Consider the following 16,709-nt stretch of genomic DNA (forward strand, 5'->3'; position numbering starts at 1 on the left):
AAAATTTAAAATCTAGGAATCGATCTAGCACCACAATATATTAACAAATCTTAATGAAACTTGATGGAAATATGTAGACTATTAGCATATTCAATCCCTGATAATTTCAGCCGTAAATTTTGAATAGGAATTGAGAAAACAATAGAAAACCTAAAAATCTAGAAATCGATCTAGCACCCCTATTAATAAAATGTAAAATAAGATTTTGATGGATTTTGAGAGAAAAATGAACAAATTCATTCTTTAAATTAATCCTAGTTAGGATAGCATAAAATTAACTAATTTACAACCTTATTCATTATTTTCCCCTTTTCAAACGCGATGCTACTCTGTAAGTGTTTGTGTTTGTCTGTGTATCCTTTTATATGTCTGGTGCTAATGCAATGGTTTTCTTAATCTTATTTTTCTGTAACTGAAGATCCTCCTAAGTTCTAGACTCGACCAAAATGGCTCTCCTTTATAGCGTTTTAAAAAGGTTTTCATCCTCGTCCAACCTTTCAAGTCGTCCCATAAAACAAAATGAAAAATATATGTATATTTTTTTCCAGTGGCGTCCAAGCTTTTTTTTGGGGGGGGGGTGGTAAAAATTTTGGATCTACTGCAGTTCACGGTAAAATATTGCTGGTAACGAATATTGCTAGAAATTTATGAATTTTAAAGGCTGCTAGCTGCCAAACGGCTGAACGTACAGATCATACCCGCACACCATTTTAAGCGGCATAAGGAGACCTACAAATAATCTGGAATAGACAAGATCCAATGATGCACAGGGAAAGCTTCACTGAAGAATAACCGCGTAAAATAGGTCTTTTTCGCGCATTTCTCTGCACTGCAAGATAATTATGCATAATTGATTTATGGCTATTCCAGATTATTTGTAGGCCTTTTATGCCGCTTAAAACTTTGTGCGGGCATGATCTGTACGTTCAGCCGTTTGGCAGCTAGCAGCCTTTAAAAATAATAATTTTTTAGCAATATTCGTTACCAGCAATATTTTACCGTGAACTGCAGTAGATCCAAAAATTTTTAAGGGGGGGGTAATTCGTTTTTGGGGGGGGTAAAATGGCGCGCGAAGCGCGCCGCAAATTTTTTTTACCCCCCCCCAAAATTTTTACCCCGAGGGTAAAATTTGCTTAGGGGGGTAATTACCCCCCCTGAAATCTGTTGGCAGGGGTAAATTTAGTTTACCACCCCCCCCCCAAAATTTACCCCCTGGGTAAAATTTTTGTGGGGGGTTAATTAAAATTTTATTAAATATTTAGTATTAAAAATGCGCACGAAGCGCGCAAAATTTTTTTTTATTAGAGATTTTTTTTATTTTTGGGGGGGTATTTACCCCCCCAAAATTGTTTGGGGGGGGTAAATACCCCCTCCTAAATGGTTGGGGTTGCCTACGGCACCCCCAGGGTAGGGGTAAATTTTAAATGGGGGGGGGAGGGGTAAAATGAAAAAAATTTTGGGGGTCACCCCCAAAATCGTTAACCCCCCCCCCTTGGACGTCTATGTTTTTTTCACAACTGAATTAATAAAGGTGTTGGTTTTACCTCGTCACATCCCAATTATTTAAAGTGTGCACTTATAAACCTTTACATAAAAAGATATTTATCTTTCGTAGCAGATCCGAAAAAATCAGCAGTCAATCTAAAATAGAGGGCGAAAATCACATCTTAACCCTAGCGTTACGGACGACGGATATACAAAGTGAAATAGGCAAATAATAGATACTAAAGATATGACATTTTAAAATAAAAAATGATAGTTATGATTTTAACTTTTATTTTAAATTTTAAAATCGATTGCTTGTTTCTGTTTAAAACTCGACTTTTCAAAACATTTCATTTTCGGCCAAAGGATACGATCTAAGACCTATTTATGTGCTCATGACCGTATTTTGCATTGTAGTAAAGCCTAAAGTTTTAATATAAACCAAAAGTAAATGTAATGCATTTGAGCGATTTATCTTGGCAATGTGGCGGTACTAGCACCTTCCCCCAAAATAGTTTAACAAGATGCTTTTAATGTGAAGGAGAATCATGTCAGTCCATTGGTGAGCGAGATCTTTTCATACATACATACACATAGATACAAACAGATAGACATCCTGTTATTCTTTAATATAAGAATTATGAAGCCCGATAAATGGTTAAATTCACAATGTTGTTATTTACTTGAATTTTAAAAAATCAATACAAATATGAACAATATGAACGTGTGTGTTTAAATTCCTAATCTTATTTAGGTTATTAAATGACATGTTCTTTCCGGCTTCCCTAACACATCCTTCCCCTTCTGTATCCATAAATACTATTATAACTCCACCCTCTCCCCTTGTTCTCTTTATTCAGAGCTTTCCTTTTGAATAGGCCAGCATCGTAAACAAATATTTATTGATTACATGGGCCAGCAACCCTTAGCAGCTCCTAGTTGCAGCGCGCGAGGCGTGCCGGTAATGTTATTTGCTACTTTGGCTTCAATCTAGGATATAGGGAATATATAACTATAGAAAATAAAGATAAATAAAATTGAAATAAAAAAAAAAGTTTTACTATATCAATATAAATTCAGAATCAAATATTTTTGTTTAGAAATTTTTTAATGAAATTTAAGTAATGTATATTTTGTAAAAGTTTAAAGTTTTTATTACCTGCTTTAAATTAAAGAATGTTTTTAAATCTTTTTTATTCAATAGCAAAATATGATAAAGTGACATTTTTATTATCATAACTTACATATAGAATTAATCATAAATAATTAAATCTACAGCCCTATCCATCTACAATAGTATTGTATGTTTTTCATAATTCTTTAAAAATAAATGGTACTGTTAGCTTGCGTTTATTGCATATTATATGTCCATTTTTTGTTCTTGTTCCGCCGCGGATTTATTTTTTCCCTTCATCCCTGGACTTGTAAAACCCAGCGCAGGGCGAGAGGGAGTGTGGGGGGGGGGGAGGGGGGATGCTTTCATCTGTATTCTTTCAAAGTAAAGCATAATAACACTTTTTAATCAAATATAATTTTAACATATGTTCTGCATAAAACATATGTATAAGTTTTATTTGTTGCACATCTATTCTTGAATTTGTGAGAAGAAACATACGTAAGTCTGTCTAACCAAGACCGTACTTTGTCATTGATAAACAGATCGTAAGTAAATTTGAGTAAAAAAAATATTCATTAACATACCTATCAAAAATGAATTTAAATATTTTTATATAAAACATTATAACTATTATTATGCCCCACATTTTAAATATTTAATATGTTTTAACCCTACCTACCCCTCCCCCCTCAATCCCCCCGAAAGTTATTTCCGTGGAACTATTCGCCGTAAATCTGACATTAAAACATATGGTTTCATTTTTTAATCTCGGGGGAATTATTAGGGGTAGTTAGACGGGGTAGGGGAGGGAAAGCATTATTTACAGGGACCTAAAGGGATAAGACAATGGATGATAGATTGAGGTATATCCCCAATGACGTTACACAAAATAACCCCTTCTGTAGATTACAATTAACTGATAAAACGTTTGGACACTCAACGGAATAAATCAGCCAATCAAATTTGATAAAATACCCAAAGTTGTTAAGCCAACGAATAAAAACACGCTATTATAAAACTTTGGGGACTAGTGTATTTTCCAGTCCAATATCTCCTTTATCCCTGTTTATATGCGGCTTTAAAACACGTACACACACATACATCGCGATGACCGGGGCAAAGTGTATGGGCAGGTGCTTCTTCCTGTTTATTATGCACAATTCCCCTACATTACTTCCCTTTTCCCCTTGAATAATAGAAAGCATCCTATAACACCCCCCTCCCCCTTATCGCTTATAACCTTTCATATCTATAATCCCCTATCACCCTCCCCTTTCCCACCCCCTTTAAACAGCTGGTTGACAAAATAGTCCCCTAGAAAAATTATCGATCTTTACAGGATGAATACGCCGGTGTTATTTTATATCGATTTATTTTGTCAGTATATTTCTAGTCCTTTAACCAAATATACACAAAATATTCTTTCATTTTAGTCAATTGTAATTTCTCTAGTTAAATCTAAATCTGTTATATTAATATTAAAAAAAAACATTTGTGATACTATTTTTTTTAGCAATAAAAGTATATGAGCTAAAAGAATTTTGTACAGGTGTGTATTTTGAATGCATTTACGTATATTTCTTTTAGTTCTCTATTTCTTGAATTGCAAGAAACTGGGACAATTTTGTCATTTAGGTCAAGTTAGTCCAAATATTTAGGTTATTGTCGACAAATTACAATATAGGCCGACAAAATAGTATTTTTATTGAAATAGATAGCTTCAAATCAAACATGACTATTTCTTATACATTATTGCATATAAAATATAGTTTTAAAATTAAAACATTGTAAATTTGAAGTTGTTTTATCTGATTAAAATTAAATGTATTATACATACATACAGCTCCGATTTCAAATATAAATTTGTTTTTTCAAATTATCAGATTGTTTAGTAAGTTAAAAGCATTTTTCAGTCGTGATAATATAGCTTTAACAACCAAGTGAAAATAAAATTATATAATTGTATATAAAAACACATTTTTCATCTCATCTTATTCTTTTCCTATATTATAAAGTAAGTAGCAATTGTCTTAAGCTAAAGATCTCGGGAAATGCTGGTTAGAATTGGCCGTACTTTTTAGAAAACCTTTATAGATGTCTTGGAAAGGTTTTAGACTATTTTCTAGGCATACCTTACCCCCAACTAAGGGCTAGGGACGAAGCATCTAGAAGTTAATGATTTATTACCTATTCAAAATGGATTGTTTAATTGTCGTCATCTAAAGGGTTATAAAAAAACAAACCAGAAGTATTTTTTTGCAATTTTACTTATTATAGGGTATTTATATTTATTAATATATAAAATTATCAAAAGTATGCTTTTATAAATTATATGTTCATAATTATTAATTTATTTAATCATTCATTTTCTTATAGGTCTTTCTATTAGCTGACAAAAACAGATAAGAGGCAAATACATACAAGAAGTTGCTTTCTCCGTAGAGAGTCTCCGCTCCACACACACACACACACACAGATATCTGTACAGTTCTGTGTGTCAGTACTGTTCCAACATCTCTGGCCTGATCAGGTACTATTTGACCAAGGTCTCTGCAGCTGAAGTCTGTATTATAATCAAAGAAAGCCAACACAATTCCGCTGCTGTACGAGCGACGTAAAGAGATGCATCTTAGTTAAAGTTAAACAAAACAGAGTTCAAATTTATTTTGGAATAGTTGTATCGTTTGCATCCGTGGCTATGACCCTGTTGGCTCAGCAAGTGTGTCGCAAGATGGGGCTGGGCAAGTCTAGCGTGCTGGCGACCACCCTGGACGAGGACCAGCTGAACGAGTGGCAGAAGGAGTATGGACAGTTTGATACAGTCATTGTTGCTGGTGGAGCTAGGCTGCCTTGTCATAGGTAAATATTTATATTCTTTTTATTGCGTAATGGTCAAGAATAACAAATATATGGTGAAATTTTGAATTTTATATAATATCGTTCTTTCATAATTATATCAAAAATGAAGTCGCTATAGAAAACCCTACCCTCCCCCCCTTTCCCACACCTACCTTTCTCTTTTTAATTCTAATTTTTAACAAAATTAATCGTGTTATTTTTTATGTTAAATGACATCAAGTTTTCGTCATAGTAAATTATACCTGAAGGGGACAAATAAAACTGTGGAAGGGTTGGGGTGGGGTGGACTGTTTATTAAAAAAATGGATTGTACCAGCCTAGATGCTATTATTTTATTTTACTAATTTGACTTTATTCCAAGTCTCAGATTTCATTTTACAACTCTTACCAATTATTCTTGACCTTAATTTTCGTTTTAATCTGTTCTAAAGTGCAATTATTTTTTTATAGAAAAGTTAAAGGGTTAACCTATATCCTGTAACAATACATATCTCTGCTTATAAAATTATGGAAACATACTTATTTATGCCTATACTAGCGGCTACGACACTAGAGGCCTCTAGAGAGGTGTGTGTGTGATAATTGATCTCGACCATCCCTCCAAATTTTAATTTCTTAGTTTTAAAAAATAAATACAATGGGGGGGGGGTGATTTATCTTCTTTGGGCGATTTATCTTGGTAGGGTGGTGGTATCCTCCCCCAAAATAGTTATAAACCTTCCCAGGACCTTTACACTGTAAAGGAGAACCATATCGGTACAGCAGTTAGCGAAATCCTTCGGAACACAGTACTACTCACAGACAGAGATCCATTTACTTTATTATTATATAAGGAAGGATGATATAGGTAAACCTTTGCGCGGTTTAGGTTTACATAACATGCTAGATTAGTAAATTTTACTTTCAAACAAACTGCTTTTTTCACTTTAGATTGAACTAGGTATAGGATTAATAAAATTTATGATCATAGTTTTTACAAGAAATCCTAGTTATTTTAAGAATGTAATAAATCATAAAAGTGAAATAAATCTATTTTCCAATATTGGTTCATTTCCACACTTGTCTGCTCATTCTTCAGTTAGTTTAAGGCTTGGCAAAAAAAACTGAGAAAATTTGGTACAGCGGAAAGTGTCATGTGTGACGTCGTTAAAATAGGTCTGAAAATAAAGGATAAGAGGAAAAGTGGGAAAGGAAACCCCTAAAATATAAATGGATAATAGACGTATTTTTATAACGTTACACATGACACTTTCTGCTGCCCCGAAAATTTGCTAACAATTGTTTTAAAGAATAACTAATTAAAATTAATTTTGGAGTTATCTTTCCAAATATAGAAATATTTGGGTTTTATTTTATCTTTAAACACACGTTATCACAATAGGTTGACTAGGTTTTACTAGGTACTGGGTAGCCTCTGTAGAGGCTAGGCATAGGAAAAAATTACCTAACTCTTATTTTCAATCCATTAACAAGAAATGGGGGGTGTTTCAGTGCTCGATATTTCCTATGAGGGTAAAAACAAACAAAAAACTTTTACTAGATAAGAACCATAGTTTTGCTTCCCCGTAGCATTCTCAACCGTTAATGAGTACTTTTTGCTGAAATAGACAATTAAAATTAAACTACTTTTTAGGAAAGTATTGATGGAGCATTCTTCCTATTTCCGGTCAATGTTTGGAGGTTTCCGGGAGAGATCCTTGTCATGTGTAGAGATTAAAGATATTAGAAATTGTAAAATAATGTGCCAGGTATGAGTTTTTTTTTCTCAAAATGTAAAACTAAAGTGATTGGATGTATTTATGTATGTACAACAAAAACAGGATAAACTTTGTTTTAATTTAAAAGACAAAATATCTTTTCAAAGTCAGTTTCAAGGGGGAGGAAAGCCCAAAGGTACATCTTCCAATAGTATAACCCAACAATAGATATAATGGTTCAAAATAAACTTATTGTAACGAAATCATAAATGTGTAGACAAAAAATATTTTCATATATCTTAATATATTCAATAAAATGCACAATTTGTCATATTATGCTTTCTATTCTTTAAGTTTAAATCAAGGATAAAGTGATATGACACATGGAGGAAAAGATCCAGCATTTATTTTTTATATTTATGGATGATAAATTTGATATGCCTTTTAATTGAATTTAACTAGTACATAATTAATTAATTATTTTTTCCATAAATTAAAAAAAGTATAATTTTCTTCTGGCGGTAACTTTGCTATCTGCCCTGTATTTTAGAATAAATGCATAAATTTTTGAGTTTCATAAATTGAAATATTAAGGCAATATGTTGACCAAACAAGACATTTTTAATCTTTTTATCATTTCACTTGGAAAATTGTTTCAGAAGCATATATTAAAGATAATTCTTCAGTGTTTTTCAGGCAAAAGTTTAAAGGCATTTCAACTATTTAGACAAGCAAATTTAGGGGTAGCTTTTTAAGTGTATTTTACCTTACATTAGTTTATATTGGTTACATGGTAGCTCAGCAGGATTTGGGCACCTGCGGGGTTGAGACAAATAGAAAAAAAACTGCACCACATCACGATTTCAATTTCAATAAAATAATATTGGTGGGATGGGTTCCTGTGCTCGCTTAGCACGTTAAATGAAAGCACAGACTTTTATTTCATTTGTTACTTTTTGATTTTAACATTTTTTCACAAATATACTATTAAAAAATTAACTTCCAGTCGTTCTATGGAAAATGGCCACTTTTGAATTCCTCCAAATTTATATTATGTTATCATTAATGCAATAATATATATACACAGCTAAAGAAGATACTTTGTAAAGACATAATTATGCATATGTATGAATATATAACTAGAAAAATATACTTTTCTATAATACAATTATTTTCATTTATATGATGGAATAGTCTGTAAAAATAGAAAAGAAATTATATCATACAAATTATTTTATTTTCTTTATATGTATTTTTGTGCATTTACATTTGTTAAATATTTTTTTTATTTTTTAGATAATGAAGTTTATGTACAGCAAGGACCTAGTATTGAACCCGCGCACTGTGCAGGATCTGCTGTGCGCATCTACATACCTCCAGATTGAGGCTCTGTCACATACATGTGTTCAATATATTAGTAGCAGGTATTGGTCATTAGTTTTTAAAGCAGAGGGCCCAAAACACGGTTAAATAACCCCCGATTTACATGCGCTCATTATCTTCCCACCTCTCTAGAAAAATTGAAATTACTCCTCCCTCAATTCAGCTCATCTTATAAATATAACCGCAGCAGGTACAACATAAGGTTAGGTTAAGTGGGGTAATGATCAGAATAGTGAACTTAGAGTTCTGCCTTGACGTACAATTATCAAGATATTAAAATAGAAAATAATTAGGATATTTAGAGGATTTACATGCATTTATTTTCATTTCATTGCAAATGTTTCAATATCTTAAGAAAAATTAAAATTATGAAGAAAAATACGCATTCATTTTTTTCAGGATGGATAAGACAACTGCAGTTTCTATCTTCCTGTACACATCCAACCTGGGACCTTGGGACTTGCATTTAGCCGCCAAGGATTATATTCTTCAACACTTTGATGAGGTCAGTAATGGTATAATTCTTGGTATTTTCTGTTCTGTTTAGTTTTCCATTAATCAGGGAGGGAAGGGAATATTGAACTAATCATATTGGTCCACAAAGTTTTATAAACACGTTTTCTTATTCCTTTGCTCAAGAAATTTTGGCAACTTTATCAAATCTTGATTGGTTGATAAAAACAAAAGCAATGTTTAAAGTTTCCCTCTATAGTTTTTTTTTATACTGAAGGATTAATTTTGTTTGCAATAATTGGGGATGAAAATAAAATTTTTTCGTCTATAGTCTTTGATTTTATTCATTATAAGGGCTTTGTTAATTAATTAACGTATATAAGATTAGGGATATAATACTAAGAATTATATTTTACATGATTCTATTTTTTGATAGATCACATATTAACTTAAAATATTTTTCAGATATCGAAAACTCGGCCTTTCTTAGAGCTTTCAAGCGAACAACTCTTGTCAATTATTTCTAGTCAAAAACTTCTCGTCTCATCAGAATATTCTGTTTTTAAAGCCATCGTAAGTATTTTCATAATTTTATATTATACATAGGTATGAAATAACAACAAAATCATAACAGCTTTGTTTCAAAGAATTATAATACAAATGTAATTTAGAAGTTGTTGTCACAAAAGAAAATTTCTCGAAGCTTTACAAAGTGTCTCAAATATCAGCCATGTGACGTCATAAAAATGAGAGACTAACCATCTCTTGTTTAGGGATTTTCTTCCCCACTTCTCCTCTCATCCCTTATTTTTATGACGTCACATGGCTGATTTTTTGAGACACCTTGTAAAGCTTCAAATTCCTCGGATAGGGGGGGGGGGTGTTGATAGTGGATTCTTCCCAGGTGGAAACAGATTTTTTCATAAAAAGGAAAAACAATCGGTTCAACTGTTATATATTTTGGAATATGTAGATTTGTATCATGCATTTTACTTTTGCTTTAATATATAATGTTTTGTCAGATGAATTGGATCTCAGGCGACCCATCCGAACGAAGCACTGATCTCAACAGGATGCTAGAATTTGTATACTTCCATCTCATGACTTCAGATGAGGTACATTTAGAATAATTATTTTAATTATTGTATTATACAGCATCCAACCAAAAATAGCATGGATGACGCAAAATTATTTCATTTCGGCATCCACATGTCCGTATTGTTTACTAGCATACTTATATTGCTATCAATAAAGAAAATAGGAAAGGTTTTTTAATTGAAAAGATCTTTTTCCCAGTCCTTAAATTGGTGAGGAGGGGTGTAACTGTTAACACCACCATAGGAAATGAAATTATATAGGATTGACATACCCCTTACCCCTTTATGATGACAATCCCCTTAAAAAATATATGTGCAAAGACCTGTTTATAAGAAAATAGAATTAATTTAGTATATTTAAAAATGAAGACTTAATTTGTTTAAATTTTTAGATAGATCAATGTTTAAATGTTCCTATGATAAAGAAGAATCCTGTTTTCTCTGGACCAATCCAGGAAGCTAAACAATACTCAATGAAGGTAAATTTGTTTAACAAATATAAGACTGAGTGAAAAGCCTTTTTGGAGTTAAAACAAAAATCTTATAATGACAAAAAGTATCATAACTATAACAATATTTTAGGTAGCGCATATATTAAAGCTTTTGGGGTATGCCCATACATTAGTCTTTACATAAATGTGACTTAGGTAATGTAAAATGTTGATGTCATTTTATGAATACTCACTTGTGGGTAAAATTTTCAAGATGTTACTACTATTAATTTTCAATTGATCTATAAATTTTGTGTACTTGTTAGCTAAATTAAAAATTAACATAAACCCCCAATTATTTAGAACAAGGACGAGAAGCTGTCACACTGGAGCCAGACCCCCCGTCCTGCCAGGTGGCCAAAGATATTCATTGTCATGCGCATGTACTGGAAAAACCTTCCTATGGAGTACTACGACTTCAGAAAGAAATGGTAAGAAATATTAATTTACAATTAATCGATACAATCAGACAGACAGACGGACTACATGGGTGTTGATTGGATGATTTGCATATCCGCAAATGGAATCACAAGAAGTGACAAAAGACCATATTATAAAACATCTCAGTATATCCAACTATTTTGCTGGACAGGAATATCTTAAATTTAAGACTTTTTGCTCAAATACCAGCCGAGTAAATCCAATTTCCTCATATTGTTACAGACGAAATGAAATACAGACATTGTTGTTACAAATTACAATTTAGCATTGCTATAAGAATATCACACGACATTCAAACGAGATTAAAATATAAAATGAATAAATTGGGTGTAAAATATTATTTTTTATTTATCTTTAAGTTTGCAAGCAGTAATTATTTTACAATTTCTAATATTAGCTAGAAATTAGTTACGTATGTTTGATTGTGTAAAGCCCAGATGGAAAAATTAATGTTTGTTTTAGTTGGAAGCAATTAGCTGAAGTAGAAAATTGGAGAAGTTGTATCTCTACAGTTGGATACAAGGTAAATATTAATATTTTTTAAAAGCGAAGCTTTTCTATAATTAGGTCCGTCCGTCCGTACGTCTGAGACAGATAGCTTTTTTTGTTAATTTAGGCATGTTAGAATTGTCCTATCGATTTCAAACTTTGCATGGTGATTCCTGAAGTAGTTAGGTATGATTTAGAAAGCGTAGCAACTCTATAATCATTACCAGAATGTCCGTACGTCCATTTTAAACATGTTGATTTTTTACTTTAAAAAAATTTAATAATCCGAATGTTCTGATTTTTGGTATACTGATTCATGGGACAACATGAACAAAGTACAATATTATAAGCAAAGCAACTCTAAAATCAAGTCCTAAAAATGTAAGTATGTCCATAAACATTATCCTGTATCAAGAAGTTTTTCAACAAATTTACTCACAATTTTGCTTTGACTCTTATTCATTTATATTCTGATTATTCAGTTCTGACACTATACAAGTGTTAATGTCCGTGTGTCCTATCGTTTCAGAGCTTCGCTTTTATGGATGTTGTCATCCTTGTTATCTCAAGCATTATTGGCAGTTTTCCACTGATAATCATTGAAAATATCAGCATTAATGTCTGTTTTTATTGGCTACGAGGGACCGTAGACCCAGGCAAATAAAGAGGGTTATATTATTTTTTTATTATTTTTACGTGTGACTCAAACCTATTCTAATCCAGCAGAAATGAATCGGATTTGGAAAAATTTTGAACTGGAATAGTATACAAAAATTGAAAAGTTAAACGTTGAATTGAAGCCTCATGTAATCTCACAACTCATACCTACCTTCTAAAGATATGTTAGATTAGGCTAAATGCTGAGGTTTTATTTTTAACTCCGCTAGTTTTTGTTAGTTTCTAAAATCCTATAAAAATTTGCTAGGCTAGCCTTAGAGTTGGGATTTCCTTAAGGATATAAAGAAATATGTTAGACATAGAAAAGTGTAGCTCCCTGGTTAGCCTAAGAAATATCATATGAGTTGACTTGACCTAATGATTTATTTAGTATTCATATTGAAATTATAATCAATTCTGACAAGAAAGCTCTTTTTTATTAACTATATTCGGTGTTTATTAATGAATCAACACTTCCAAATTGAATTAGCAATATGTATATAAAAAGTATTCTTTCATTTCTTCTTATATTTCTTTTTGAATAAAAATGTAATAAAAAGTTATATAAAATATTTTTGCTCTTAAGTAAAACTTTTAATTGTATCACTTTTTTATTTCTCTGTACAAAATAACTTTATTTGATAAAAACTTTAAAAATTACATCTTAAAAAAGCTTCTGGCTAGGATAAGAATTTGAAAAAAAAAATTTAAAATTATTATTCAAATGTAACAAATTATTTAATGTAAATTATAAACAAAAAAGGAAGAATATGTCTAAAAAAATGTAGCTCTTCTTTAATAAACAACAATCGGAAAATAATTTACAAATTATAACAACCAAAAAAGGAAAAAAGGGAGTAAATGATGGAAGAAAACTTAACCACACTCGAATTACATGGCTAGCGAATCAGAGTATTGTTTTCTCGATGGGCCTTCAAACTAAATTTAAAAATTTATGACTTGTCTATAATGTTCTTCACTATAATTAATGATTATGATCAATTTCAGAGTAGTATATATCTTCTGGGAGGAGAGGAGGTGGATACAAATTCTCCGACAGGATCCAGAACTGTAAACAGGGTAACCAGGTAAACTCATCGTCCCCAGCCATCTGGAGGGATAAGACAATGTATAATAAATTTATGTACAACCCGTCCCCTGATTGTGATAGAAAATTACGCCTTCTATAGACTATAATTGTTGATAAAATCTAGACACTGCTAGTTAGTACTACTAAATCAAGATTTTAAAGTTCAAAAAAATTTTAAGTTATAAAATGTTAGAACATGTTTTACAAGTCTTGGGACTGTTATAGTACGCCTATTTCATTCCTTTTGGGGGGGGAGACGATTATACACAATTGACCCGGGGTAGGGGGAGCCGGGGTTTTAGGGGGTTAGAAACACTCTGCAGAGAAAAGTATTTTGAAATTCTACCTTCCCCTTTAACCCTAATAGTCTTACACCCCCCTTGAAAAATATCTGTGCACGCACCTGAACTACTTAACATTTACCCGTTTACTGTATCAGATATCAATCTATAAAAATTTTAGTATTAATAATTGTAAAACTAAACCAATTAAAACAAAATACATTATATTCTTCCAAAAATATATTATATTGTAATCATATAATTTTACTTTTATAATCTACAATCAATTAGTTAATTAATATTTTTTATGCATTTATAAGTAAGGCTTAATGACGGTCATAATGTCAACGTAATTATCAGACAAATTAGCAATACAGTTATATATATATAGTGGATTTAACATTAATATTTTTTCTCATTACAGGTATGATTGTGAGAGTGGCGAATGGACAGCTGGTCCTAGCATGCTGTTGGCTCGTCGCTGGTCAGCAAGTATAGCTCTAGGTATGATAATTAAATTAGCATACTATTCCCCTCTCATCAAATAATAGCTTGTCTTAGCATGCTTTTGGCTCGTCGCTAGTGTAATTATCAGCCTAACTGGTTCTTATTTCTGCTCATATATAATAGTACACATAACACGAACCTAGTAATAGTGTCTGACTTTTTATCTTTGTGACGTAACAAAAATCTAAGGATGAGAAGGGAGGTGGGAAAGGAAACCCCTATAAAAGAGATGGATTTTTGTTACGTCACAAAGATAAAAAGTTAGACACTATTACTAGGTTCACATAACACAATTGCCTATTAAAAATTTAAAGAAATTGTTACGACTAATGGTCTAATGGGTTTTCAATTATTAAATTATTTTTTTTATTTTCCAGGAGAACGCATATACTGTATCGGAGGCATAGGTGGCAAAGGAGGCACTTTCGAGCAGCGCCTCTCCTCCATGGAGTGCTTGGACATGACGGAGAGAAGCAGATGGAAGAGTTTGCCGAGCATGTCGACCCCAAGGTCCTCTCATACCTGTGAGGTTATGGACGGTCTCATTTATGTTGTGGGCGGAGGCGATGGGGCTGATTGGCTCTCATCCGCTGAGGTATGTAAAAGTGCGATTGTTTTATTAGTAAATAATTTTGTAAGATCATTAACTTAGCGATAAGAATATAATTTTGAAGAAAAAAATATTTTGCAAGTTTAAAACTTTAGACACTAGTGTTTTTTTTTATCTAGTGACTTCTCTTAAATTTTTATAACATCCAGCTAGTAATGTACAAAGATCTCAGGATTGATAAAATAACAAAAAAAAATGTTTTCAGGTATATGATCCAGAAAAGAATGAATGGAGAGAAATAGCCAACCTGTTGACCAAGAGATGGAAATGTGGCCTAGTTCATCATGGAGGATACCTGTACGCCATTGGAGGCATGGACTCACCCAAGGCTGGCATCTGGGGGGCTCCGCTCAATACAGGTAAAAATGAAATCCCATTTTTGGCTTTTTCATATTTAATATTTTTTCCAATAGATATTTCAAAACATGTATTTTACCTTGTATATAACTTACTGATTAATTTTTTTTACTCAAAATGATACAAAAAATCATTAATCCATGAATTAAAATATCACATTGGTGTTTTATTGACAATATCTGTCAAATATCTACCTTCACTTTTACTAATTACATTTTGGTATCATGATTTATCTTTTTTTTTAATTTGTTCTTTGTTACATTTAAACATAATTTTCCTTGTTTAAGAAACTTGTTTATTGTTACACTTTTTAGGAAAGCTTTTATAACAACAATCTAACTCTAATATATTTTCAGTTGAACGTTACTGTCCCAAACGAAATGAATGGCTTGCAGTGGCGAGCATGTTGGAGCCCAGGTTTGGTTGTGCCGTCGTTTCTCACCAGGGCAAGATCTACGTCAGCGGGGGATTTGGTGTGAACAAGAGTATCCTGAACACCGTAGAGTGCTACGAGCCAGAGAAGGACAAGTGGAGCAAGGTTGACTCTATGAAGAAGATGAGCGGGTTTGTGGGCGGGATACTTATTGATAAACCTGTCAATTTTGAACAGTGATTGTTTTGTGCAATATATTCTAATTATACATTTAGCTTAATTATATAAAAGTTCGTAGGTTAGCCTAGGCGTTAGAGTTTCCTAAGTTTCTTACAGTTACCTTTATTTTTATGTAAAGCTTAGGAAACCCTTACTCCTTGACTAGCCCAGGGATGTTTATAGTATTATGCCCATAATAACTATATAAATACATTTACATGAGATACGGTACTTAGCTTATTACAATAAATTTATTCTTGTACATCTTTGGATTTTATTATTTTTTGTTTTTAATTTCACTCAGCGATCTTAAGGAATAAGGAAAAGGTTGAAAATCTAATAAACCTTTCTCTTGATTAAAATTATTAGTACCAAAGTTTGAGCCAACGAAATTATAAAACTTGAAATACCAGCCACCACCACTAAAGTACATTATCACCGCTATCGCTCAATTAAACCAAAGCCTTATACACGTTCAAGTCAAAAAGCAAAAATCCTTAAGAAATACTATGATTCTCAATGTTTTTATGTGTAAATATGGCGGTCATTTTACTTCGCCTAAGAGACTTTAACTTCCGGATCACTTATTGGACATTGATGTATTTTAGTCAAATTTTAAAGAATAATCACCAAACTCCCTACAAAATTTCTTTCTTTCGAGGTTTCGTTATATCTGCACCTAATTTGAATTCATAAAATATAAAATATTTCTCGTATTCATTCGAAACTGTTTAATATCTGGTGGATTAGAACCAGTTCTCAGCCATATTAAAAAAAACTATTTCTAGCATCGTATTATATCCAGTTTTCTACGAATATAAAAATACATTATTAATTGATTAAAACGAGTTTTTTTTAGCCCGATGTACATTTTATATCCGCGGAAAGCTGTTAATAATACGATGCGAGAAATAACCATTCTTGACCTTTGCAAGTTACTGAAAGCCATGCATTGTTTTTGCTGCTCAGCCGCAGATTAAAAGGAGTGTTACTCCATAACAACTAAACTAACAATCTCTGCAGAGTGTTGATTCTTGGTACAATTTGTTATAAGATTATTTGCGTAGCTATTATAAAATTGCCAATTAATATTTGTTAGTGTG

General features: G+C 32.0%; 1 protein-coding gene across 2 annotated transcripts; it reads left to right on the forward strand.

Annotated features, from left to right (window-relative positions):
- Positions 1-3,982: 3,982 nt before the first annotated feature.
- LOC145316779 (kelch-like protein 12) lies at positions 3,983-15,870 on the forward strand. Of its 2 annotated transcripts, none has more exons than XM_080157511.1 (15): positions 3,983-4,151; positions 4,979-5,461; positions 7,095-7,209; positions 8,455-8,582; positions 8,941-9,046; positions 9,460-9,567; positions 10,017-10,109; positions 10,484-10,570; positions 10,886-11,013; positions 11,486-11,546; positions 13,178-13,257; positions 13,965-14,044; positions 14,425-14,642; positions 14,863-15,016; positions 15,371-15,870. In XM_080157511.1, exons 2-15 carry the CDS (start codon positions 5,301-5,303, stop codon positions 15,625-15,627), a joined length of 1,776 nt encoding a protein of 591 aa, XP_080013637.1. In that variant the 5' UTR covers positions 3,983-4,151; positions 4,979-5,300; the 3' UTR covers positions 15,628-15,870. The 2 variants fall into 2 exon arrangements, with proteins under 2 accessions (XP_080013637.1, XP_080013639.1); XM_080157513.1 differs by lacking the exon at positions 3,983-4,151 and adding an exon at positions 4,188-4,237.
- The last annotated feature ends 839 nt before the right edge of the window (positions 15,871-16,709 follow it).

Source organism: Acartia tonsa, chromosome 4 (assembly GCF_053477335.1).
Source record: "Acartia tonsa isolate MP-2025a chromosome 4, ASM5347733v1, whole genome shotgun sequence".
Lineage (NCBI taxonomy): Eukaryota > Metazoa > Arthropoda > Copepoda > Calanoida > Acartiidae > Acartia > Acartia tonsa.

Coding starts and splice junctions, on each gene's coding strand:
- LOC145316779 (XM_080157511.1), top strand. CDS start 5,301: ATGACCCTGTTGGCTCAGCAAGTGTGTCGCAAGATGGGGCTGGGCAAG. Junction 7,210..8,454: donor ATTGTAAAATAATGTGCCAG/GTATGAGTTTTT, acceptor TTTATTTTTTAG/ATAATGAAGTTTATGTACAG. Junction 14,045..14,424: donor GTCAGCAAGTATAGCTCTAG/GTATGATAATTA, acceptor TTTATTTTCCAG/GAGAACGCATATACTGTATC.